General features: G+C 47.5%; 2 protein-coding genes across 2 annotated transcripts; both read left to right on the top strand.

The window, feature by feature from the left end:
- Window positions 1-458: 458 nt before the first annotated feature.
- TNFSF10 (TNF superfamily member 10) lies at window positions 459-11,110 on the top strand. The gene is made up of 5 exons (XM_026105775.2): window positions 459-677; window positions 4,261-4,413; window positions 6,087-6,129; window positions 6,966-7,082; window positions 7,802-11,110. The coding sequence occupies exons 1-5, from the start codon at window positions 555-557 to the stop codon at window positions 8,245-8,247; spliced, it is 882 nt and encodes a 293-aa protein (XP_025961560.2). The 5' UTR covers window positions 459-554; the 3' UTR covers window positions 8,248-11,110.
- A 4,281-nt stretch (window positions 11,111-15,391) lies between these two features.
- On the top strand, window positions 15,392-21,529 carry GHSR (growth hormone secretagogue receptor). Its single transcript, XM_026105765.2, has 2 exons — window positions 15,392-16,145; window positions 19,128-21,529. The coding sequence occupies exons 1-2, from the start codon at window positions 15,392-15,394 to the stop codon at window positions 19,430-19,432; spliced, it is 1,059 nt and encodes a 352-aa protein (XP_025961550.2). The 3' UTR covers window positions 19,433-21,529.
- Window positions 21,530-26,303: the final 4,774 nt, after the last annotated feature.

The following is a 26,303-nucleotide window of genomic DNA, read 5'->3' as shown; positions in this document are numbered from 1 at the left end:
CTAAAGGCCCCCAAACCCTACTGAAAGTCAACAGGAGCATGTCCTACACCACACCGGTGCCTTTGGGAACCTTCCAGTTGGGGTAGGTAGCGTGGAGGAGAGCTTGCGAGCAGGAACCGCAGAGGTTTGAAAACAAACACGTAAACAAACACGTAAACAAACAAAACCCCCCAAAAGCGACCTCAGGTGAAGGCTGTACCCGGTTCCAGCACCTCGCGACCGGGGCGAGAGGCCGTGCTCTCCGGGCACCCGCAGCACTGGCTTGGGAGCTAACCGCAAAGGTGCGGGGTGTCGTCCCAGGGGCACCGCGGCTGGACCCACCAGCGGTAGGAGAGAAGCTAGAAGAGAGGAAGGCGCAGGTGGCAGCCAGGAAGCCCTGGGGACGTGCGCACCCTCCAGCGAAGCCTCAGCAGGGGCCGCTCCCGGGCGCGGGGCGGTGCGGGGCGGGCCGGGCTGTCCCGGCGGCCGGTCCCTCCCTCCCTGCCCGCCTCGCTGCCTGCTCTCGGGCGGCTGCACAGCGGCGGCAGGAGCGCGGAGGTTGCGCCCGGGCCGCGATGCTGCCCGCCGCCGGCCCCAGCGCCGCGCAGACGTGCGCGCTGGTGCTGGGAGCCGCCGTGCTGCTGCAGTCCCTCTGCGTGGCCGTCACCTTCCTCTACTTCACCAACGAGCTCAAGCAGGTGGGTGGCAGCGCGGGGGGGGGGGGGGGGGGGCCGGGAAGAGCAGCTCAAAAGTTTGCTCGGTTCCAGAAGTTGCACTTTTTCTTCCAACGTGCAAGCTCCCAGCTTGCTCTCGCATCACATTACAGCGCTTTGCCGGCGCTGCGGAAACCTCCACAGCCCTGGGAGGACTAGAGGGGTAACCTCCGTGAACTGGGTATTCCTATAGAGACAGCAGGTGAAAGAGGCGGCCGGGGAGGAATACTTCTTTCTTTTAAATGCCTCCTCCAGGAAAATACACGGTTTTAAGACCCTGACTAATCCCAAAGGAATTTCAAGCAGACAGCAAACAGCACTGAATTTCTCCTGACGACTTGTAAAGCACCCTTTGCATCGTCTAGTTGCTTTGGGTTTCCCGCAGCCAACCTTTAAGTCTACTAGCTGCTTCTTAACTCTTTCCTTTCCTGCAAAAAATCGTTTGCATTCCATGAAGTTTGCACTTGGTTTATATTCACGTGAGCCTTTATGTGTGCAGTCCTACTTTATACAGACACCCCCCCCCCCCCCCCGGCCCCAGCATTCAGGGTTTCCCTAAGGGTCCTGACTAAAATTCACTACTCTGCTGTACACTGGTGCCAGCATGCTGCTCTCTCTGGGGCACAAAGATGCCTGACTGCAGGTAAGGGGGTTATGGCTATACAGATCCAGGAAGCATTGCACAAATGCAAACTATTATTTGTTCCCCGTGCATTTGCCCCACAGCAAATTCAATCGAAGTGGGAGCCTTTTGAGAAGTGAAAATCATTTGTGAAGCAAATGTTAGAGGGTATACAGTATTCTGCAGTCAGTGCTCATATTTTTGAAGTGTACAAGATAGAGATTTTTCTGCTGAGTTTTAGACCTGTGATGCTTCCATATTTTGCAAAACTGGGGAATCACAGACATATAATCGTTTCATGAAGCCAGATTACCTAATATCAGTAATGAAGAAAAAATACATACCATCATCTCTTCATGCTAACCAACTTGCCAGTCTTAAGTAAGGAGTAGTCACACTTACCTTTCACTGAAATATGTACACCTGAAACAGAACCACATCTAAAAATACTTGCCCAAAATATAACTATTTCTGAAGAATAATATGTCTGCATTTGGTGTGACAGACTAAATCTGCTCATGCTGAAGTTCTGCTGGGCTGCAAGGTAACCTTGCTGGCTCTGTGGTATATGGTGTACCTTAAGCACATATTCTTCAATGCTTCACCTGGTGCATGATAAAGATGTAAAAAGCTTATCTAGAGCTACAGAGTGCTACCCCACATCCTCGTCGTGCACGTGGAATAAATCTCCACACATATACTGTGATTTTTGTCTGCTCATTTTTCTCCTCTTTGTTCACAATATCTGTCTTTCTACACCTTCACCAGATTACTATGGCTGCACAGATGCAGATATTTTTATCTTTACAAAAAAGAAAATATGTATAACTAGCAGTTTTTCTCTCTACAGCTGTAGCCATGTGAGTCGAACTACGACTATGACCATTTGTTCCACCGTTTTGCTATGGGAGGAAGTGCTGAGACGTGAGCACAATAAAGTTCATTATGCTTCAGGATACAGGGCTGAAAAGCAAATATCCTCAGACTTCCTTCATTTTTAAAAACAGTCTGTGTAGTAGTCCTAGAATAGGAGGAGCAGCTTTACAAGTATCCAGATTCTGTTAGCATTCCTGCAGGACTTTCCATCGCAGAAATTTCAGTGCTGTGGATAAGCCTTGCAGCACCCCGGTGCCTTGCTTTCTACTTGTAGACCAGTAATACCAGTCCCTCTGTACCAGGTGGCAGTGGTACAAGGTTGCATTCCCTGCAGAGCTCAAAATGGGTGCAAAATACTGTTCCAGGGACAGTACAATAAAGCTGTTTTGGGGAAAAGTATGACTAGTAAGCAAAAGGCAGACGTGCAGTACTGTTTGCTTCCAGACGAGAGGGCAAAGCTCAGAGGAGAGCTTTGCCAGATCTGGTAAGAGAATAAACAGCAATGTCTGGTCTGCACACTATTTTTTCCAACTATTTTGTTACAGAACTGAGCATAGCTAAATCCATCAAAGTCCTTAACTTTAAGTGCAGTTGCACCTTAATAAGTGCATAATTTTCATCACTTTGAGTGATGAAACCTTACTTAAAAATACCACTGCCTTCTTCAGCAAAGTCACAGAAATCTCCATGAACGCTCTTTGTGGTGGCATCATTTTGCATGGAGGACTACAAAGGACAGAAGTCTTTTCCACTATTAGATTAAGCTCCGTGGAGTCTGCTCTCCAAATCGAAGGCTTGCTGTTAAACAGGATAAGAACTGCAGTGTAATCTGGGCGAATTCTCCTAATCCTCCCTGAGTGTGAAATCTCCTCCTGAATGCCTTTGTTTCCTAACAGGCAGGAAAAGAATGAAGTGTGGAGGAGGAGGAGGAGGAGGAGGCTCTTATTTGTTGCTTTCAATACCCCAGGCTTAAGGACAGCTGAAACTGGTACATGTTGAGTTAACGCAGAGCAAACCAAACCAAACCAAACTTCGTTAACGCAAGAACAGTGAAATTTAAATATCAAAACAAGAATTCGGCTTGAGTGCACTGCGTGTTCAGTGCCGGGTGCTGTCTTTCCGAAGTTTAAGCAGTACTTCGCTTGCATAACGAGTCCTATCAGCCTTTACAGCTGAGGCAGCACCACCGAGTTCAAAGCAAACAGGAGTTCATAGTCCGCCGGCATTTACTCCCGGGCGGTTTAGCTTATGTGCTCTTAGGTTAAACAACAGCGCCAGCTTGAGTCGTGTGCACTGCCTAGCCCCGCACGCGCGGCAGAGCTTGGGAAAGCTCTTCCACTATCCTTTAAATGCTTTCAGTTAGATCTCCTCGAAGTCAACGAGGATTTTGCCACTCTACAAACTCGTTTCTCTTTATCCGTTGGAAAAAAAGTGCTTTCCCTCTACCCAGAGGGCACAGACATTGGCCCAGGTCACAGGCATGCAGCTTTCCAGTTCGATCTGAACCCACACGTCTGTGTTGTCTGGACTCTGCTCTGGACCGTTAGGTCAAACAGAGGTCCAGGTTGCTACGGAGCGACCCCAAACTGCTCCGGGTATGTTCCAGGGAAAGCCTGGAGCAGAAGGGGCATTTTCTGAACAGACAGAACGGAAAACACTTTTAAGGCCTGATACTTGCTTTCATCCTCAATAATTTGCAAAGAAAAATCCATTGTGCAAAAGAGAGATTTTAATGCAGAATCAGAGAAACTAAAGCATTCACAAGGTTATGATTTAGGCATTGAATTTCCCAGAAAGCTTATTTAGTTGAGTGCTGTATACCGAATTTGTGTCCATAGAGATGGTGTAAGGGTTTCTTTGCGTATTAGGCATCTCATTGTAATTAAATAAAGATGCAAAATGAGGATGCATTACTCATTCTGCCTGTACAGTCATAGCTTGTACCGTACGAGTGAGCGCTGCTCCGAAAAGCAAGCGTCTTCCTAAGCGTGGTGAATTAGCCATGTACCACAGCTGAAAGTGTGCAAGCACACCGTAAGCGAAAAATTCTGGTTTTCCCTTCTGACGCAGCTCCGGGAGACGTACTCAAAGAGCGGCATTGCTTGTCTCACCGGGGAGGAGCTCGGGAATTTCATACAGAACTTGGACGTGGTGGAGACGGAGGAGCGAGAGGCCGATCCCTGCTGGCAAGTGAAGTGGCAACTGGGGAAGCTAATCAAAAAGGTATTTGGGACCCCGCACGTTGATTGAGCTGTGGGGCTTGACCATATTAAGGCTCAAAAGACCAAGTTGCCGATAGCGAGGCCGCTTTAGCGCAGAGCAGTCGCCAAGCCGCGGCTGCAGCCGGAGAGGAGCTGCGCTGGCGGTGAAACCCTGCTGAGGGGACCATGACAGCGGTCCCGCTGCAGTCAGGCAATAATAAAGCAAAGACAAGCAGGTTTGCCTAGGCTGGTCTCGGTGACGGCTTTGTATACATCTTTTTGGGGTGTCTCAGCCTGGAAGCATCCAGGCTCCTCTCTCCCTGCTCCTGCCGGGTGGAGGTGAAGGGACTAAACGCCCCTACTCAGACCGGGACAAACCATCAGGAGGTCCATTGCCGTTACAGACAACACGCCAACCGTGAGACAGAAGTGCTGTTCACAGTCCTTCAGAAGAAAGTCCCCTTTTGGCCCTGCTGTGCAAACAGGAGCCGTGTTTGACTCACCCCAGCGTTTGTTTTCGACCTGCCCGTACGGCCGCAGGGCTGGGAGAGATGCCGCTCCCTGTTCGAAAAACGTGTGCTGCCACGAGCAAACGAGCTAAAACGCGGCGGGACGGGAAGCAGGAAGGTGCCCGAGCAATGGTCCCGCCGGGAGCCGCATAACGTGTCGGGGGACGGGGCGAGCGAGCGAGAGCGTAGAGCCGGGCACCGCGTCTTCCACCAGCCTGGCGCCCCACACCTGTAATTCTGGCTGCAGGGAAGAAGTTGTGCCTGGCTTAAAACTGAAAGGGCTGAAATCTCCTGGAACGCTTCTCAAAAATCCCATCTCCGGCATATAAAAACCTCATCCATAAAAGTTCGCTTCAGGCTGAGACTTACCCTGTAAATTCTGCATCCCGAAACAGGCGCCGTATTTAATGTGTGCTCAAAGATCTCAGTTACTTCAGTGCAAGTTCTGCCAGTGTCATTCTGCATGAAGAAAACATTGTTTTATTTCACGGCCATTTACGTATCCAATATATCTAATATCTAATATATATCTAATATATCTGCTAGCTCCCTCCTTGCTCAGAAAAGCCAGCATGGGTGCAAGAAACAGCCCAGCAGTGGCAGGGCAGAGCCCAGCAGTAAATTGCAATATCGGGGCTGTGTTTATCAGCAAGGTAAATCACCTCAAGAGCATGCTTGCCGCAGCTGTCCCGCCCGTAGTAACTGAACTGCTTCATTTAAAAGCAGTCGGCAAACAGTTATAAAAAAGGGAGACGTAGGAAGTAAGATATGCTGGCTTAAAAACTATGGATAGATAGAGATATAAAAATAAACCGAATTTAATTTCCCAGAGCTAAACTCCCACAGAAGTGCAGCGCTGCGAGGTATTATTCTGCGAGTGGCAACGGATGCTGGTACACTCCATCTCCTCCTCTTGAAGAAGAGCATGAGGGTCACATTTTCCAGAGGAGCAAAAACTCAGATGGCTGAGCACTCTTGAAAATGTTTTCCCGGAGATTTAGTTACATGAAAATTGCAGATGTGGAAATACTTTATTACCAAGAATTAATGATACAGGCTTTTTTGATTTGCTTCATGGTCAAATTCATAATGCCATTTATTCATGAGTCTGAGAAAAGAGTGTCTATTTCCTGCATCTATTGCTGCTGCTGACAAACTAATTATTTTTCTCTGTGTTTGTTGGCAGATGATGTCAAGAAGCTATGAGGAAAACATATCTGCAGTCAACGGTATTACAGTAATTTTATTAACTGCAGCAAAAAGAGGCTGCTAATGGGGTGTGATGTGTCATGATTCAGGCAATTTTTTTTTTTAAGTGCAGAAAACAGTGACTTAAAATTTTGCCCCGTTTTCCGATTCTTCCGCGGCAAGTCTTGGGAAAAGGGTAACGCATCACTAAAAGGCGGTTTTTCAGGAGCCAGAATTAAGGCCGAGTGGCTCGAGCTGGGGGGCGGCGAGGCTGGGGGGCTCCTGCGCGGCAGTGCCCGCTCCGCCAGCCCCGCTCAGCGCTGAGCTCCCGGCACCCCGGCTAATGCGGGGAGAGCTCTGCTCAAGTCCACACGGCTTTAGGCACCTGTAGCAGGGAGCGTTATGCCCTGAAAGTGCAAGTTCTGAGTCAAGACTATGACCGCTTAAAAGATGCTCAGCAGGAGCATGCGGATTTGTTACACGGGGGTTGTTTTAAGTTCTTGTCTATCGGTAGTTTGGGGAGGGGAGAAGGAAGAAGGAAAGCAGAGAGGCATATAAAGACATTCATATGCCTTCATAAAGACATTTCAAAGGGAGCAAGAGAGAAAGAGAAGTTTGAGCCTTATTATCCAAAACCATCTCCTCTATGCTGCAGTCAACTAAAAAAATGGCACATGCATTCCTTAAAATAAGCTCAAAGAGAAAGAGAAGTTTGAGCCTTATTCAAAACCATCTCCTCTATGCTGCAGTCAACTAAAAAAATGGCACATGCATTCCTTAAAATAAGCTCAAATGAGACGGACGCGTTCACGAGGCGCTAGGCGCTTTCTGACGTCGCTGATCCTAACCTGAGGTTGTTTCTCTCGCCCTCGTTTAGCTGAAAGAGCCCTAACGTTTTCCAACGGCAACGAGCAGCCGCCGCAGAATCCCGCCTACCGAATAGCAGCGCATCTAACCGGGAACAGCAACAAGAAGAGCTCTGTAGCCCCACACAGTAAGGAAAACAGTGCTTAAAACCAGACAGAGGTCATGGCATTTCTGCCCTCCTTGGCTAGCTTGGTGCTTACCTCCACTTCTTTATGCTTGCATTGAGTTAATAATAAGGAACCAACCGCCAAAACGCCCTCTCGTCCCGTTCAGAACATTTTCCTTTTTTTTTCAGCTCATTCCTGTAGCACAGGAGAAGCCCTGCTCGCTCCAGTTGCCTCACCAACTTTTCTTCTGGAACCTTCATTTAAAAATAATAATAAGTAAAATCCCTCCTGCTAATGCTAAGCTCTCCTCTTTGCTTTCCTTTAATTTCCTTCTGTTAGCCGTATGAGTGCCAGCTGCTATGGCGACAGACCTATTAGAAATGCAAGACATGGGCAGGAAAGACTTGACATTCAAGCCGTATTAATGAACGGCTTGGTGGGGTTTCTACATCTTTGGCGGGTACCAGCCACAAATGGCTATTTTAGCTATGTTACTAAGTAACTGCATGATGATGTGCACTTACTCGGGAGGGCAAGAATTACGAATAAAAATAGTGAATTCCCATGTAGTACTAAAAGCAGCTTACTTATGGCCCTCCAAATTATTTTGACGGAATGGGCCCAATGAACTGCCCTTCGAAACCAGCGGGAACAGCCAATTTCCCTACTTGATTTTGGAAAGCAGACTCCCAAACACCAGGCTTTTAACTTTACGCCTTCTCTCTTCTTTCTCAAATAGACTCCTCGCCCAGAAGAGGCAGTGGCCAAAAAATAAGCAGCTGGGAGTCGTCGCGGAAAGGCCATTCCTTCCTCTACAACGTGGAGCTGAGGAACGGCGAGTTAGTGGTACCCAAAACGGGCTTCTACTACATCTACTCACAAACTTATTTTCGGTTCCGCGAAAACGAGAACGAAGATTCAGATTTACTGGCGCAAATCCGAAACCCTAAACAGCTGGTCCAGTACGTTTACAAACTGACTAATTATCCAGAGCCCATTTTGCTCATGAAAAGCGCAAGGACAAGCTGCTGGTCTAAAAAGGCAGAGTATGGACTTTACTCCATCTACCAGGGGGGTGTTTTCCAGCTGAAGAGGGACGACAGGATTTTTGTCTCCGTCAGCAACGGGGATATAGTTGACATGGACAAAGAAGCAAGTTTTTTTGGAGCCTTTTTGATCAGTTAAAAAGGTTGAAACCATGCTCCAAAGGAGCCCGTTTGCATAGTTAGGACCAGCTTAAAATTCTGTAAAATCGGGGGTAAAACGCAAACAGTACCGACAATACCGGACTCCCCATTCCCAGGCGTGACAGTGCCAAAACACGCTCCGACGAGCCGGTCCGGAGGAATAGCGGGTGGCTGCACGTTTGCAGGAGCGGACACCTCAGCTCGCTTCCCAGCGGGTTTTGGGGAAGAGCAAGGCTTTAGCGCGTCCGGATGCCACCTCGGGCGAGAGCCCGGCCACGCGCAGGTAAGCGCTGCCCAAGCATCGCCGCCAAGACGTCCCCGACGGGCCCCGCTGCGGCACGCTGGACGCCAGCTCAGCAGAGCTGCACGGCGGCTGCTCACGTCTAGTTACTTCAGGTGGGGACTGGAAATCAAACCTCACCTGTGGTTTGCATTTGGACCCTGTCTCGAGCATCTCGGCTCCTCTAAGGAGCCTTCGCCAGTGCTGGATGCCACTGGAGTTACCCGAAGGACTTAGCTCGCATTTGAACCTCAGTTTTACAGAAGTGAAAGGCCACCAGAAAGCCAAAACACGCATCTTTGCCTAATCCAACGAAGCACTTAAGCGCCTAATTAATTTTAAGCACATGCACAGTCTGACCAAAAGGGTGGTATTTATGTGCTTGAAATTAAATATGTGCTTAAGCATTTTTCAGGATCATGCCTTGAATAAACACGAGTCCATCTTAATCAGTATGTTGTACATAAAAGAAAAAGAAATCCAGCTGCTGAAATAGCACAGAAAAGGTTTTGAAATCAATCAGTATTTTGAGATCACAGCACATTATGATCGTGCCTATCTACTTAATTGATACACCACAAAGATTTCACCAGGCCGGCGATGGGTTCGGTAACGCAATTGCTGCTACACTGCCGTGATGCAGAGGAAGTTTTTTTCCTTGAAACACTGAATTCTGTTAGACATCTGCCACAAATTGAGCATAACACGGTGCTTCCATGTTTCCTTGGACTGGCCTGTTATCGGTAGGGAGCAAGGCAGAATACACCCTGATGACTAGTGTTTTAAGGAAAACGTACACAGCTATCTCTGCTTAAACATGAGCTGCAATTTAGGTAATGCCGTTTTGATTTTGTTTTATTTGCCGGAACGGGTGGACTTTTTTTGTAATTTTTTTTTTTTTAACTTACACTGGCCACTGCATTTGTCAACTGTATGAATAGGACTATTTTGTGTATATATATATGTATAAAAAAGAATAATTTGCTAGTGTAAGCTCTGTGAGCCAGATCCCCAGGATAAGTCGGCTAGCATAAATCAGCACCTCCGTGATACCAGCAGCAGAGCGATGCCGAATTGCACCATGCATGCGTTTTGACAAGATTTGGTGAAAACAGTGTGGAGAAGAAGGCGAAAGTGAAAAAACCACGGTGGGGGAAGGAAGAGAGCTGCTCTGCAAGCGTTACGTGAAGTCAACAGAACGATGTCAGGAGAAAAAATCTAGTAGTCTATCTTTTAATAAATTAAGGTTGCCTTGGGAACCTTCAAATTACGGTAATGAACAAATCACTGTACAGCCCCTGCATATGGGCCTCGGGAGTAAACACATGCCTCATTCATCTCCCTACTTCGTTTCTCAACGAGAGGAAACCAGCTGCCACAACCACTTATTTTGTCGCCCAGAAAAGCAGGTACCTTGGTTGTTCACTTAAACACCTGTGTGGGAGCAGCAGCAGCAGGACTTCAGAAATACCTTTTTCTTCACAGAGCAAAGAAACGCACGCTGGCTTCAACCCCAAATTACGACTCCGACAAGCGTTTGCTGCATTAACACAGAGCTGAATTTTGCTGCTTTCGATGGTAGTCAGATATGTGAATTTCTCCATCATTTACCGGAATACTTTGGTTTGGCTCATTCGCAAATCATCTACTTCAGCACAGAACTGAAAATATTCCTACAAAACTTTTTTCCTATTCTCTTCTGTACTTAATTCAGAAATTGTCTTCCCACTACAAAAAGCTAGATAGTACAAAACTGTTCCCTACATAAGCCAATGCCTCCTCTGTTGGTGAGCAGACTTTGGCAGCTGCTTAGCTTTACAAAACAGCCCAGGCTTTACATCTAAGCACAGGATTGACTCATGTCATCAAACTCCCTCGCAATTTAGTCTATTAAGAAGTTAGAATTGTTTAAAAAAAAAAAAGTTATTTTAAGTGCTTATTTGAAAGAAAAAAACATTTTAACTGTGGAAAATAAAATCAGATTTATTGGTGGCAGCTTAGGATGAGAAGCCTCCGTATGGCTAAGAAATGATTTATATCACCCGGTAGTCAGGCTCTGCTAAAAAGGACTGGAAGGAAACTGTGGAAGTGGGGGAAACTACACAAACTGAGAGCTGACGTTAAGACAAACTGCCTATTACACACAGCTTTTTTTGCTTCATGTCACTCTTCAACTCCCAATATGTAGTATCACGCTGACTCGTCTAGGGAATGCTTCTGGGCATTATCTTCTTTCTTATCTAAATATACATATTCTTGGTCTCTGCATGCAGAGTGTAGCCCAACTGGGATCATACTGAATAATCATATTTTATTTCTGAATAATCCAAAGCCATGCTTGCCAGATATTATCCTGGGGAGAGACCATAAAGCAGTATCAGACAGGGCACATTTGAAGATGGATAGAAAGACAGATCAACTTCCATTGGTAGATTTGCACCCGGAATCATCCTTTTCCTCTCACTTCTTTATGCCGAATGGTCAATGTAGCAAATTTTTATTCATGGGTGTAGGTTGCAGTAGCATACAAATGTTGTAATTTTTGTACTTGCATTTTATATAAAACATTTTTACTAAATAATTCTTTAGTCTTGTAGTGATTACTGGTGTCATTCTGTGGCTCCTGTAACAACAACCCCGTCTGACTGTTTCCTCTGACAAGGGGTTGGTATCAGATACAACCCATTAAATGCCACGAGGGGGACCGCAAAGGGCATAACACCAGCACTTGTGCCACGTTAGCTCAGGCACAGGTGACTTCTGACTTCCTGACCTCGCCGGTGAGCAGCGTCTGGAAGCGGCGCGCTGGAGAAGGTGCGGAGAACGATTTCACCATCGGAGACTACACAGCGTTGCCCACTTCCCTCGAGGTCTCCTCATGTTTCTCGGCTTTGGTAACAATTCAAGCAAGGGAAAATCTATTTAGTACGGAAACATCTCATCCTCACCATTACCGAGCTATAGCAGAGGATATACCGAGTTCATAGGCATGATGACCACTTAGGTACATCTTGTGAAGTGGGAGTAAACTGGAGGTCCCACGTTGCTGGTTTAAGCACTGCACGTACATACGTTTATCAAAGGGACAGTTGCCTCCCTAATGGGCATGTAATTCAAACACATTTACCCCTGTGCTCGTGTTAGGTTTAGTTTGGAATAGGTGGGCACGTCTCGAGCCGCAGCAAGCAGACGAGTAGGTCCGTGCACGCAGCTCTCCGCGCCCGTGGGAACCGGCGTGCCGTCGGCTGGGGGGACCGGCCCCGTAGTCCTTTCCCATAGGGTGCTTTTATTGCAGCACATGGGGTCTCTTTCCTGGTGTTTCCATGGGAAAGAGGGCATATCAGCCGACTTGCTTTTATTGTACCTTTCACTACTTCATAGAAACAGGTTTCTATTTTTTTATTTTCTTCGTAAACATCATTATTATTGTTTGTAGCAGTATTTGCTTGCCCAGACAGGATCAGGGATGTATTTTGCTGTACACTAGCTAAAGAGCCTGATCTAGGCACGTATTTTCAGATTCACATTTTTAGGTTTCGGCTGACATCTAAACCTTAGGATTTAAGAAAGGCTAAACGTAATGATCAATAAAACAGAAAAAAGCATACTGAGACAAGATCTGCGTTCATCCCTCCACTGGATCTTGCTCCCTTCAGTATCAGAAATGGCAGATAGATTTGGATGATCTTTAGGTCTGACCTGAATTTTCCTAGGTTGGGGGGTTTTATACCTTGTTACACCAAAGTCTATAACCTTTTCATCAGAGTTATCCACTCTGCTGTTCTCCAGAACTTTTCTCCTTTCCCTCATATTAAAAGACCGAAATTACACGCTATGTTATGTGTTAAAAATCGTACACTGTCCTCTGATGAACAGGGCACCGTGGTTAATTGCTTGGCCACCGCAAACGCAGCTGCCTTGTAATACCAGGGTGTTTCCTGAGACATTTGTAACCAGAAGCTACAGAGGCATTCCCACTAATTTCTTCTGAAAGTTTTAGGGGTGGCATCCAGTTGGGCCACGGGGCCACGGCAGGAACGCTGTAGACGGAGCTGCAGCTTAGGGCAGAAGCCTGTCGTTTAAGCAGTTTCCCGTTTTTGCGAGCTTTTCTATCACAGCTAACTAATAAAACTCAAACTCCTTGTCTTTGGCGCACGTAATCCTCTCGCACCGAACACATGATGCAGATAATGCTTGGAGCATTAGCAAACATTAGGGAAGCCAAAGTTGTTCAAACTGCCTTTTAGAAACCAGCAATCTGAACCCAAGACACAAATTCCTCTTTAAGATACTTTTAGTTTCATCTGATACGACTTCTTCAGCTCATGTTATTCTCAATTGCTATTGAGTCATCCGCATTTATCCCGTACAACTACAGGGTGAAGACAAAGTGGATTAACTGCCGATTTGCTGGCGAATTCAGCCAAGTGAACGCTTCCCATTTAACCCTGGAGACAGAAGCATCAAAAAGAAAACACGAGCAGGAATAATTGCTTATCCAACCCCATCCCGCGTGTTCTGGCGCTAGCACAACTCAAATCATCAGCAACACTAGTAAATACACACAAGTCGGGTGAACATCTCCACCCCTTGTTGGCGTAACTCTTCCGTTACAAAGTCTGTTGACCTGAGAATCACCGTAAAGGTGTCTGCTGCCTCCAGGACCACAGTCAGGGTGACGTTAGGTCTGAAACCGCAGATCTCATGTAGCAAGAACGTCCAATGACATTCAAAAAAACGCAGAATACACCTTCTACTACTCTCATGCTATAAATTACTTAATAAACTCTACGTACTTCTAACTGAGAGCAAACCTATCTGTGACCACCGAACCATGCTCTCTCTCTGCTTAACGAACAGGTAACGAAGCGAGAAGTTAATGCAATGGTGCAACCTGGTAGCATAACAGACTGAAACGGGGTGAAAAGGTAAATCTAAGATGGATGCCTCTTCGCATTAGCAGTGTTAGAGCAAAGCCTCGCCGATTAATTAACTAACACTATTTTGAAGTCTGCTTGCAGATATTTACTTCCATATAAACAACTGCGATGTGACTTGAGCACATTCTGTTTTTTAGATTAAGTTAGATTACCACTATTTCATCAGCAGTATTCACTTGTGATACTTATTGAACTGTAACCTTTGAAAGCGTACACCAGATGCTACCTTCTGTTCTTAAAATACATCATTTGTAATAAAAGTTGAAACATCTTCTGCCCCTGGATATAATCAAATAATTGCATTTGCTGTTCTGCGAATTGTGGGCGATGCATCATTTTTACAGGGGAGATCTCTCCCTTGAAGTCTGTTTTCCACTTCCTCCATCTCCCCACAATAATAAAACCATGATCATTCTATATTCAAACCTTTCAGCTATTTCCATGACAACAAACAACAATGTAAACAAGAATTAAAACTTTATTGGATGAAAGAAAATGGAAAGAGCGGAACAACGGCGAGATATTTCAAAACACTGTAAACAGAAACGCTCTTCAGCCTTATCTCTTCATGCTCAATAGAGCATCGCTGTTGCACAAGAGAAGCCGGCGCTCGTATAAAAAGCGCGGTGAAAGCGCTCATCGAGAACAGGCACAGGCAGAGGTACAGGCAGAGCAACACCGCATCGTGTCACACCACGCTTATGCACAGTCCATGAATAAAGCTCGGCAACTATCAGACAGCAACACTAGCAGACGGCGCGTGCACGTATGTGAGAGCACCCATCCTCTGCAAAGAGGCAGCAGAAAGCTCTGGGTCCCAGCTGGGCGAAGCCAGATGCCCACAGAGGTTCAGCACGGGGCAAGGGAGCAGGACCGTCCCTCCGGGTACGACGGCAGCAGGGAAAAAAAAGACTGCCATACCTTTAACCCTCTTGCGGGGAAAGAAAATGAAAGACCCCCCCCCCCCCTTTACAGGTGTTTTGGGCATCACGTCACCGTCCCAGAGCTCCCATCTTAGCTAACGCTTCTAGGGCACAACGTTATCCAGCGGCAGCAGGTCGGAGCCTGCGGCTGGGGAAACGGGCAGCTCCGGCGGACACAGCTGGAAAGGGCAGAGCGCAGGGCGGCAGAAGCATAATGGAACAAAATTTAATTGTGGGTAAATCACAGAGAAGAGGGCGATTACTGCAGCTTCGCTGGAGCGTAGCCTCGCCGTGCTCTTGGGTACGCCTGCCAAGAGCCAAGGGCAGAGCAAAGACAGGGAAAGGGGAGGGACAGCGACTGCAGCTGCCCTTACATCCCTACACCCATCACTAAGTTTCCAAGCGTCCTGCAGGACTGCGCGTCCCCGAAGATCCCAACGCGCTTCCGATATTTACGGCTTTAGGGAGAGCGAGCGAGCGCAGAGCTCGGTCACCAGTGAGATGAAGTCGCGGCTGCTCGGAGAGCGCAACCACCCCCCGCACCCCCCGAGGGCGACGAGCGGGGCGCAGCCCTGCGCGGGGCGGCCAGCGCCGAGGCATTAGGGCGACGAGGCGTCTGCGGGGCTCCGCTCGCGCGGAGAGAAACGCCCGGCCGCGGAGAGGAAACCCTGCCCGCCGACGGCCGCCGCGGAAACTTCGGGCGAGAAGAGCTGCCGCGGCTCCCGCCCCCCCGGCGCTGCTCTATGGGGCGGGCGGCTTAGGGCGAACTCGCTGCGCGCCCCCCGCTCCGCGCCCGCGCCGCCGCCCCCCGGCCCTCCCCGCGCAGAGGCGGAGCGGGGCCGCGCCGCTCCGCTCCGCGCCCGCCGCCGCCGCTGCCCCGGCAGCGCAGCGCAGCACCGGGCGGGCGGGCGGCTGCGCGGGGGCGGCCGCTGCGCGGGGGCGCGGGGCGGGCTCGTCCGCGGGCGCGCCGGGCGGTGATGCGCAGCCCGCGGCGGCAGGATGCGGGAGGGGAGCGCGGGCGGCCGCGGCGCCGAGAACCGCACGGGCCCCGAGCCCCCGCTGCACCTCTTCCCCGCGCCCGTGCTCACCGGCATCACCGTGGCCTGCGTCCTCCTCTTCGTCATCGGGATCGTCGGCAACCTCATGACCATGCTGGTGGTGTCGCGGTTCCGGGACATGCGGACCACCACCAACTTCTACCTGTCCAGCATGGCCTTCTCCGACCTGCTCATCTTCCTCTGCATGCCCCTGGACCTCTTCCGCCTCTGGCAGTACCGGCCCTGGAACTTGGGGAACCTCCTCTGCAAGCTCTTCCAGTTCGTCAGCGAGAGCTGCACCTACTCCACCATCCTCAACATCACCGCCCTCAGCGTGGAGCGGTACGTCGCCATCTGCTTCCCCCTCCGAGCTAAGGTGATCATCACCAAAGGGAAGGTCAAGCTGGTCATCCTCTTCCTCTGGGCTGTCTCCTTCATTAGCGCCGGACCCATCTTCGTCTTGGTCGGGGTCGAGCACGAGAACGGCACCAACCCGCTGAGCACCAACGAGTGCCGAGCCACGGAGTACGCCATCCGCTCGGGGCTTCTCACCATCATGGTCTGGACCTCCAGCATCTTCTTTTTCCTCCCCGTGTTTTGCCTGACCGTGCTGTACAGCCTGATCGGGAGGAAGCTCTGGAGGAGAAAGAGGAAGAACATTGGTCCAAACACTGCCATCAGGGATCAGAACAACAAGCAAACTGTGAAGATGTTAGGTACGGCTCTTCTTGCTCTGTTTTTGTAGAGTATGTGTGTGTGAGTGTGTGAGAGAGAGAGACGCAGAGATGGAAAGACTGAGGAAAAACACCAGCAGTTCATTATAATTGCTTCTAAAGGAAAGCATTTGTTGAAAATTTTTCACACGAAGGGCTACAATTTAAGGTATCGGTAGAATAACACTCCTCCCTCTTTAGATTTATTTCCCTGTGGTTTGAGCTGGGGGCTGTGAAACGGTTAAGCAGATGTTAATAGCAATTACTGACAAGGACAAATACTGCGGATACAATTAGTTATTGCCCTGGCGATCTTTGAACGTTTTGCTCTTTGGTCGTGGATACCATGGTTATTTAGAGAAGGATGGTTTATTTGATTTTTAAACAAAGCTGAACACTTGCAGAGCTACGAAGTTTAGCTGCAAACCAAGTGAACAGGATACGATGTACTCTTAGTTTTAAATGAAAGGATCATGGGAGATTATTTACAAGCATTTATAAGCTTATGAAAGCTCATCTGCATTTTTGTATTAGAACAACACCAGCACGTGCTTAACAGGGAGCAATTTGCCTCCTTCGGGGTCTGTGATCCTATAAAATTCTCACTGACGTTAAGAAAACAGGACCGAGCCGACAGGCTCTGTCATTCCTAATGTGCTAGGCAGAGTCGGTGCATTCGGTGGGAGCTCGATGCTCAAAACAAGAAGTTGAGGGGCTGACGGCTGTAGGAGCCCTGCTCCGGTGCGAGCTTCAGTTGAGCACAGGCTCTGCACCGGTGAGTCACCGCATTGATTTTAGCGGGTCTGTTCGCAGCGGTGAGATTTCTTTACGCGAAGCTTTCAGCCATTCGGCTGTGCTCATTTCGGCTGAGCTGAAGTTGCCGGGCTAATGGGCCCGATGAAGAGGTGGCAGCGGGTCCTAACTATCTTAATCATTGCATGGGAGCCCAACTGATTTCTTTGTTCCTGCGCTGTTTTATGATTATGCAACGGCTGCAAGAGTAATAAAACCTGCAGCATTCTTTGTGCCCTTTCAGTTACAGTTTATGATCAATAAAATTACTTCAGTCTGGTAAGTGTGACCTTGGAAGTAATTCATCATTTTACACTTCTAGAGCCTCAGAATTATGAACCTGTACTTATTATAACAAAACTGCTAGCATGTATTACTCCCATGTTTATATTTCTGAACACTTAACCATAAAGAACTTCGGAACAATAACTGATTATTTCTGCACTGAAGTATTGCCACAAGCATTAATATTTCAAACACCTTTTTGCTGTTACAAGGTCACAGAGCAGCAAGATGATGACAAGGCTGTCCTTTGACAGAGAAACAATAGTCTCTAAATAACAATAGCCTGATGTTGGATGGAAAGAAAAGTAGTTCATAAAGGCCCAATGCTAGCAGGTGCACCATGCATTCTGCTCTCACTGATTTAGGCTTTCTGCTTAAGATTTAGAAGGCAATTTCTAAGTCCTTAGCAAGTCTTGGAGCACCCGGTAAGTGGGATTAACAGCAACACTTCTTTTAGATTGTAAAGTAAGGTTATGCTTCTAGGTCCATAACTGAACCCCTAAATACACAGCCTAACTTTCAAGGTAGCTATCATGCACCATTCCTCTTGAAATCAATGTCATTCTGCACCTGTGAAGATCAAACTGTATCTTTAACTGTGGATATACATGCCCACATGTGAAAATATTGGCTATGCTTAAAATGCTGTTTATAATAATAGCAATGTTACATGGGTTTAACTCCAGAGCACCCTTATTAGCTCAGGAAACATGACCTGAATTTTGCAGGGGGAGGAAACTGAGGAAAAAAATGGAAGTGGTTGGCTCAAGAAGATGCAGAGTTGGAAATTAGATGCTCTGAATCCCAGCTCTGTGTTTATAGCCCACCATGAGTCCTCCATAAATAGTCATTTAAATTTGGAATCTTTTTCATGAAGTTTTTAAGGAAAGTTGCCACTAATCATCCTGCCTAGCTCTTTGAATTTCATTTCTGCTATGACCTGACATGGTCTGAAATCCTGCCCCACAGAATTCAGGGGGAAACTCTAATTCATTGCAACGGGGTTTGGATTAATACAAGCAGGACTGTTAACAAGACAGAAGAGATAACTGGTAAAAATTATTTAAGACTGTCCAAAAGCCCTGTCTTGAGTTTTCTTTCTTTCTGGTATATTAATAGGTTCGTTCAAAGCAATGTGAAAAATACTACAGGTCAAGAGCACACAGTGAACCAACAGAAAAAGTTCCCCTTTCTCTAGGATGGATATTCAAAGGGGCCAGTGTCCAAAGATGCACACATTCCTGTGATTACATATATGTGTTATTATGTATGTATCAATATCACAGTGCTAGTACACTATTACAGGAATAACACACAATAGTATAATTATATTGAGCTTTACTTTTCTTGAAGTAACTCATATTCCAAAAAACAAACAAACCAGAGGCGTGGAGTGTGCTATGGTCTGCTGGTACCTTGCAACACGTTCTCTACAGATCTGGCGCCTGTTGCTTTATTTCTCTTTGAGCCCTTACCTTAAATCATTTTGCTTCCCAGTTGTTGTGTTCTTCATGATGAACCGCAGGGTTGAGTCTGTCACATGACACGTAACTTGCTTGTGTTAAACGCTGCACGTGATAGACTGTGCTGATGCTTTTTTATCACCGTGCTGATTCTTTCATTCTCTCTTTTTATGGAAACCTGAGTTTATATAGTTCAAAAGTGTGCTATGTCAAGTTAGCGATGCAGTAAATATACAGCCTGTTTAAATACGATCCGTGTGTATTAAATATAGCTAATTTAAACTGTCAGAAAATGTATTTGAGAGAGACAAAACCGAAAAAGAAGTAGGACGTGTTTTCACACGTCGAGATCAATGTGTAAAAGGAATAGAAATATATTTGGTTTAAATCAGCCGTAGTTCAACAGCCATACTTAACTCCATTTCTTTTGCTGTTTTTGTTTTAGTTGTGGTGGTATTTGCTTTCATACTCTGCTGGTTGCCTTTTCACGTAGGACGATACTTATTTTCCAAGTCCTTCGAAGCGGGGTCCTTGGAGATAGCGGTGATCAGCCAGTACTGCAACCTGGTGTCCTTTGTGCTCTTCTACCTTAGCGCAGCCATCAACCCCATTCTCTACAACATCATGTCCAGGAAGTACCGCGTCGCCGCGTGCCGCCTCTTCGGGCTGAAGCCGCTTCCAAAGAAAAGACTCTCCAGCACCAAGCAGGAAAGCTCCCGCGCGTGGACAGAGCCGAGCGTCATCACATGACAGGCGGGCGCGAGCATCACGCGCCGGCGTGACCCAGAGAGCCACCACGGAAGAGGAACGGGACAAGAAACTCCGGGCGACATGGAAAGCTGCGCTCCCGCCATCGGCTGCGTTTGCTGAAAGTTGTAACGTAGGCAGTCAGCGATTAAAAAAAAATCTAAACTTTGAGCGTCTGGAAGGAGGCACACGGTTACAGAATTCAGCAACACTCAAATGTTGTTTCTCAGCTGCTTTTACCCATATGGTTTCTTTTTAATGCGGCTTTACCACTCGGAGCAGGCAAACGCGGCCCCGGCCGCTCGAGCGCTTGCGCGACTTCGAGCAGCAGCTAATTCGAGCTGAATTTTTTCCAGAGTTCACGTTAGTTTTGCTAAGAATTTTGCTAGTGTATAATCAGACCCTAAAGAGAGAAAATTAAATTGCCTTTCTGGTGCAGTAAACATGGAATTTGATATACTTTTCTTAATCCTGATTTTTTAAAAAAGCAAATTTTTCCTCGTTTAGAGAAAAATGATGTCTTAAAAAAGAGAGAAATAAAAACAGATAATTTCTAAACACACGACTAAAAATAAACGACCTTCATATCTTGCCTGAATAGGAAGGAAATGAAAAAATACCTTCATAGAAATGGCTCAGAACACAGCTCGTACAGAAATATTTTTTTTAAGTGAATATCAGTGGGACAAGGACAGTGCTGACTTCAGAGCCGCAGTGATGCTGTAAAGATACGGAATGTAATCTCCCACCAAAGCGATTTTTTACTAGCTAAATCATCCGTACTCGTTCTGTTCAGCTTGGCTGCGAACAACTTGATGTGTTTGAACTTGAAAGCTTTTAGTTGTTTCAGTGTCGTAATGCCTCCGCGACTGCCTGTCCCTTTGCTGTGCACCGCGGTCCCCCGAAAGGTCCTTAGCAATGGGGGTCTCCGGCCTGCAAACACCCTCCTCTTCGCTGAAGAGCTATCGGTTTGCCGGCACCGCGTCGGCCGCGCGGGCGGGAGTTTGGGTTGCCCCCAGCACGCCACAGCGTACGGTCGCACCAGCTCGCTGCGGTATTAATTTCAAAATCACGCTCACTGACTTTTGGGAACATCTGTAGCAAACGTGACCTGAGAAAGTAATGGAAAAATCTGCATTAAGACACAGAGGCAGAGACGTCCTCGTCCTTGATCCATAAAAATCTCAGATTCAGTTGATTTTTGTAACTCAAATATCCTATTTAAAAGGAATAAACAAGCCTTTCCATCCTGTGTGCTAACGTGTATGTCCTATATTGCATCCGTTGTCATATCAACATGTAGATTTTGTGGTCCAGCTAGTACAGCTTCTGAGCATGCATGTGCAATAGCAGCTTTCTATTTATTTTGTCCTAGTATTTATTACCAGCTGGTCCACAACTGATTCTACATAATGAATTGTCCATCATCAAAAATTTCCTACTGCCTTGAAGCTCCTGTCAGCGACGATGGGCCATATTCCGCCTGTTGCACCTTCAGCTAACGGCGCTGCTCAGGTATAACTAAAAAGTGAATTTGGCCTATTCTGTATATACCGTCTCTTTTGTATCACATTTTGCTGTGTTAGGGCTACAGATTTGGATTGCTTCTCTTTGACGTGGCACCTGAATTGGTTTTGCTCCCCAACGATGAGGTTTTTGAACGCAAACATACGATTTAAGGGACAAAGCATAAGAATAGCTGGGGAAGCCACGACCGATCAGAGATGCAAAGGGTCGAACTAACGAGACCGCGCTGGCGTGAACCTCGGGAGCGAAGCGAGCCCCGGGCTGGTGGGGCGTTGGTAGGAGAGCCGTGGCGCTGCTGCAATCATCTCCCCTTCGGTCTCTAACACCACTTCTGCTTTTTTATCCTTTTCGTTCTTTCATTCCTTGTTGACGGACAAACAGATCTGGCGGCAGATACCACGCAACTCAGGGAAACAAGAAATTTGAGGATCTTGAAAAGGTGGTGAAGATGCAAGCTCACGAACCACGCCGCTGTGTAAATGAGTTGAATGTACGCCTAACATCACCTCGGTGTTTCAGATTTCGGCTGTGTCTATGGTATTAAATGTGAACAGAAAATCAAATAAAGTTATGAGAACCTTTATAATCCTACCGTTTGCAGTATTTGTGGCGGCGCAGGGATGGGTACGCTGGCACGCAGGGCGGAAAGCAGGTCTTGGTCGGATTCGTTCTGGTCTTTCCTGGCCGAACGGCAGCCGGACACGGCCCCAGGCGCGGGGAGGTGACAGGGGACAGGCTCTCGCCTGCCACAGTGGGGCTGGAGACCGCAGCCATATAGGTCGTGTCTATATGGAAACGTCAAAGCCAGTGGAGCTGCACTTACCGGCACTCGTGACCTGCAGATGGTGAATGGGGTCTGCTCCTTCAAACCATCACTCGTGTACGGTGCTGCTCTTCTGTGGAAAACACGAAAAAAAACACCTGGATAACCTGCACTTCTGCTTCAAAAAAAAAATCACACGTTGTCAGATACCTCTAGGAAGATAGATCCCCTGCCCCGCCGCCACCACTGAAGTAGCTGCACGTGGAATTGCTCGCCTCGCGAGTAAGTTGTTGCCTAAGTTGTGACGGTTCAATTATTTCTTCATTCAAACAAATGTGTAATCGAGATTTTGAGAGCTAGCTTCCTGCAAAAGCTGGGTAGAAAAAAATGCATTTTCTACCTAGGCAGAGAGAACTGCAGTCAATCCCAGGTGGATATAAAGAATTTGTCCCAGGTAGCACCGTCAGGAAAGGTGATGAGCAGGTTTCTCTGTCCCCCGGGGCATTTCTGCAGCCCCTCAGCCTCCTGGCACCTCCCCAAAGCCTCCTCTACCTGAAATAACTTTTTGCTTGTTGTGTTTCTGTGGGTTTTTTCTGCCAGGCGTTCAAACGGGGCTTTGGAGATCCGTTTTACGGAGACCGGAGCACTTGCAGCTGCTCTGCTATGCTGCAAGCGCGGCGAGCAGGGCGGCTCAGCAGGACAACTTCTTACAGGCTGCTGAGCCACTGGCCACCCTTCTGGAGCCTCATCCACGTGGGAAAAAACTTTGCCAGCTCTGATAGGGGGAATAATAATTAAAAAAAAAAAAAAAGAAAAAAAGGATAGGGGCTTTGTGAGCCAAAATTTTGCCGTGTTCTCACTGCCCTGTGTGAGAAAACCCCATATTGGGAATAATTTGTCTGCTACGCTGGAGGTTCATTCATTAAACAGTTCACATCTTAAAGGCTTTTTCTAGCTCTACATTTTGTATCTCAGCTTCTCAAATAAACAGGAACAATCTGGCTGTGTTTTATTTCTTGGCCATGTGTTAAATAGGTGATGAATTAGGTCAGAAGCACTGCACCAGAAAGCTTCGTTCATTTTAGAAAAGTACCTTTGATGGAGGCATGCGCAAGGTAGAAAATCGTGTCCTATTGTACTTCTTGCCAAAAATAAAATATTCTGGAAAAATAGCATTTACATGTCAAATTTTGACTTAATAGATACTCAGAATTTATGTAAGTTTGTCTCAAATAATATTTGCATAAGCCCTATTTAAAGCAGCAGCAGTTAGATACCTAAATACCCACAAGAAGCTCTCCAGCATTGATCTCTGTAGCAGTGAAGCTGCAGCTAAGTCGCTCCAGCCTCACCTGCTGCTGGGCGATCACATTGCCGTGCGGTGCGGGCTTTCAGCTTAGCCAAAGCTCACGCAAAAATTAGTGTTTGCAGCTCGGGTATTGTTGGCATCCCCTTACTAAAACCTTTCAAAGGTAGTTTCATGTGGCCAGCAGTGATGAGGTTGGTGTAAATACATCAGCCAGTTCTGAGAAGCAAATGTAGGAATAGGCAGTGGAATATGTATATATAAATAGTATAATATATAATAATATATAATAAAATATACCATATATATATATATGTATAAATAAGGCAGTGGCTTTATACAGTATCCCATTCTGCCCCCCCCCCCCCCCAAACACCTGGTGTGACGCATTTCGTCCCCAGTCTCCTTTAGTCTTTCCCGTTTTCCTGGGCATGTCTGGACTCGGACCTGTGCCCTGCAGGGACGTGCGGTCGGCTCAGAAAAGGCGCCTGCGGTCGGATCACAGCCTGGCCTGGAGCAGGGCTCCTCCTCCCCAGGGGTTTGTCCTCCTGCAGAGCTGTCTAAGGCGCGTTTTGGCCGCTAACACATCTGTTTGAAAGCCTCCAGGCTGCTTCTCTGGATGTACCTGGGAATACAGTATTTGGTAATGAGGGCTTTTGAGTGCTTTCCATGCTGCATTTCCCTCATTGGGAGGGGAATGAAGGTTTGGTGGCGTGATCTGTGCGAGTCCATAAGGTGAAAATAACTCTTGGAGATGAATTACCCCACACTCAACCTCACGGGCTTGCTCTGAGGGCATAGGAGATCCTCAGTCAGCACTTGGCCCCATTTTGAGTAACACCAGGCCAAAAAAGCTCATTACCCTTTCCTTTCCCTCATATTCTGAGTGATTTTCACACGATTACAGTGCTGCACATGAGCAAGCAAAGGCTCGGTGGTTTCCAAGCCTTCATTCACGTTGTTCTGCTCTGCACAACCTCCTTCGCACAAGCTGCCCCGCGCTGCAGACGAGTCTTCATTAGGGAAGGCAGGTGGGGAGCCCAACACCACGGGCCTCGCCGGCAGCAAGCCCAGAGATTTAAATAGCTTTAACACTCTGGTATTGCAAAAGGGAGCAAACTCGTACGACGAATTCTCACCACAAGTTAAGCCAATAGCCGTGATGACACGCAGCCACATATGCTGTCCAGTCAATAACATCCTAGCATTTCTATCAAGCAGCGACAACGTGATTGACTTTTATAAAATGTGCTGTGCTGTACCAGGGCACCAGCATGCGGATGCAAAGGTGCAATCTTTTAAGCTATTTTCGTTAACGTATGCTGTACTTTGGCGAGTTTTGCAGCGTGTGGCCGTTTGGAGGCAACCGCGTGCCCAGCAGAAGCGAGAGATGCTCACGATGCTGGTGCAGGGCTGGGTCCTTGGAGAAGGGGTGGCCGTGGGCGCTCTCTGAGCATCTCCGGTCTAGAGCTGCTGCAAAAGGGAGCAACACAGTTTCAGAGATACTCAGATAACAGCGCTTTGCTCGTAAGAAACCCCCCAACCTGCAAGGCGTTGCATAGCTTCTGCCCCTCGCGGTGCGGCCACAGCAGGTTACGCCAGCCCGCGGTGTGCAAAGTCCCCTCGGCACGGGTGCTCCTGCTGCAGCGTCAGCAAAACACCAGCACCTCGCACTCACCTGCTCCCTCAAAGTTTTACCCCTGGAAAACCGCCCGGTTTCCCACGCCGCGGCGCGGTTTGGAGTCTGTCGGTCGCGGGAGGAGCCCTGCTGCTGCTGGGAGGCCGGAGCAAACTCCCCTTCCCGCAGCAGCGGCCGAGCGAGCCGGGGGAAGGCGCGGGCCCCCTCGCTGCCCGTGCCAGGCTCGTTCAGAGGATACCCGGAGGTTTGTACCGTTACGGCACCTTTGATTTCCAAACACTGAAGTCAGCCACGTTCTACTTTAAACGAGGAGGACGGGGGGGACGTCCAAGACAGAGCTATGAGGTGCAGCAGAAACTCCTAAACCACATGCTGGAGTGAAGGTAAAGACAGGAGCAGCAGCAGCTTGCACTCACAATTTTAAACTGAGAACTACGCCCAGCGCAGCCCAAAGCCCACACTGCAGCATCCACAGCAGTGTTAAACCCAGCTGAGCCCAGAGACCCACTTTTTCCCCATCGTGCATCTACCCCGACAGGGTCCCGCGATCGCTCAGCACGTGCTTGTGCCCGGGGTGCAGCACCACTGCTAAGCCATAACTCACAACTCCAAATCCAGCAGCGTTATCGCGAGTGGCGTTTGCCCAGGACACGGTGACATTGGAATAGGTAATACTGGATAGTCATCCGAGTCGAGAATACTGTGACCAGCTCACAAGCATTTTGTGGAAAGGAAGGGTATTTGAGCTATGAATTAATGATAAATACACTATTTGCTCTGGATTACGGTGAATTTCTCAGCTCTGTTCACATATTAATCTGCACAAGGCTTTTAAGTCTCCACACTGTTTGCTCTGCTTTACTTGTGGAGAATAACATCTTTCATGCAACAGAAAGTGAGGCAGATGGGCTAATAAGATTACCAAGAAATCACATCCACTGCACACATCGACCCGAGGAGCTATTCATTAACAAAACACTAGTAGACCTAAAAGTAATTTTGTTTGCATGCAGTACCATTCATGCTGGCAATTAGTACAAAAAAGTAACTTTTCAAACTAATAGCAGCACATTCATCTAACTAACAGCAGAAAGCAGCCTAGCCCTTGTGCTTGAAAGCATCCTGTGAAACCACAGACTCCTTTTATTATTTTACTCAGCCAAGAACCTGCACATGTGAGAGAGCAATTGTCAAGAGCAGAAACACATGCAATCGTTTAAAACTTATTAAATGTAACGCTGATAAAATGGCCTTTTTGAAGGATCTCATCTGGCTTTCTGCTCACCCATAAAAATATTGAAACAAAACGTCCATATCCTCCTTTCTACTTAATTGTGGTTCTCAGCTCTGAGGAGAATGAGAGATGACATTTATATCTTCACTCTAAGGCAGGTGAATATTAAGGGCATAGAATGTAATTTCTCCAGTTCCTCAGTAAATCATAATATATCATGAATTCTGCAATAATTCAATAACTTCTAGAAAAGATTTGTACAGGAAATACAATTTACGCAACATTTCCACCATAATTTCTGTATAGCTTTTCTCTAATACCTTCGGGCACAGACAGGTCTAGCAAAACCACCAGGTTCACGTAGCTGTCACGGATGCTGGGGGCAATCACTGCATGTCCCTAACC

This window comes from Dromaius novaehollandiae, chromosome 9, assembly GCF_036370855.1.
Source record: "Dromaius novaehollandiae isolate bDroNov1 chromosome 9, bDroNov1.hap1, whole genome shotgun sequence".
Taxonomy (NCBI): domain Eukaryota; kingdom Metazoa; phylum Chordata; class Aves; order Casuariiformes; family Dromaiidae; genus Dromaius; species Dromaius novaehollandiae.
This window is presented reverse-complemented; position numbering and strand designations above follow the sequence as displayed.

Excerpts from the sequence above, each read along its gene's own strand:
- TNFSF10 (XM_026105775.2), top strand. The coding sequence starts at position 555 with ATGCTGCCCGCCGCCGGCCCCAGCGCCGCGCAGACGTGCGCGCTGGTG. Across the intron at positions 678-4,260 it reads TCACCAACGAGCTCAAGCAG|CTCCGGGAGACGTACTCAAA; the intron begins GTGGGTGGCAGC and ends CTTCTGACGCAG. Across the intron at positions 6,130-6,965 it reads AAACATATCTGCAGTCAACG|CTGAAAGAGCCCTAACGTTT; the intron begins GTATTACAGTAA and ends GCCCTCGTTTAG.
- GHSR (XM_026105765.2), top strand. The coding sequence starts at position 15,392 with ATGCGGGAGGGGAGCGCGGGCGGCCGCGGCGCCGAGAACCGCACGGGC. Across the intron at positions 16,146-19,127 it reads GCAAACTGTGAAGATGTTAG|TTGTGGTGGTATTTGCTTTC; the intron begins GTACGGCTCTTC and ends TTTTTGTTTTAG.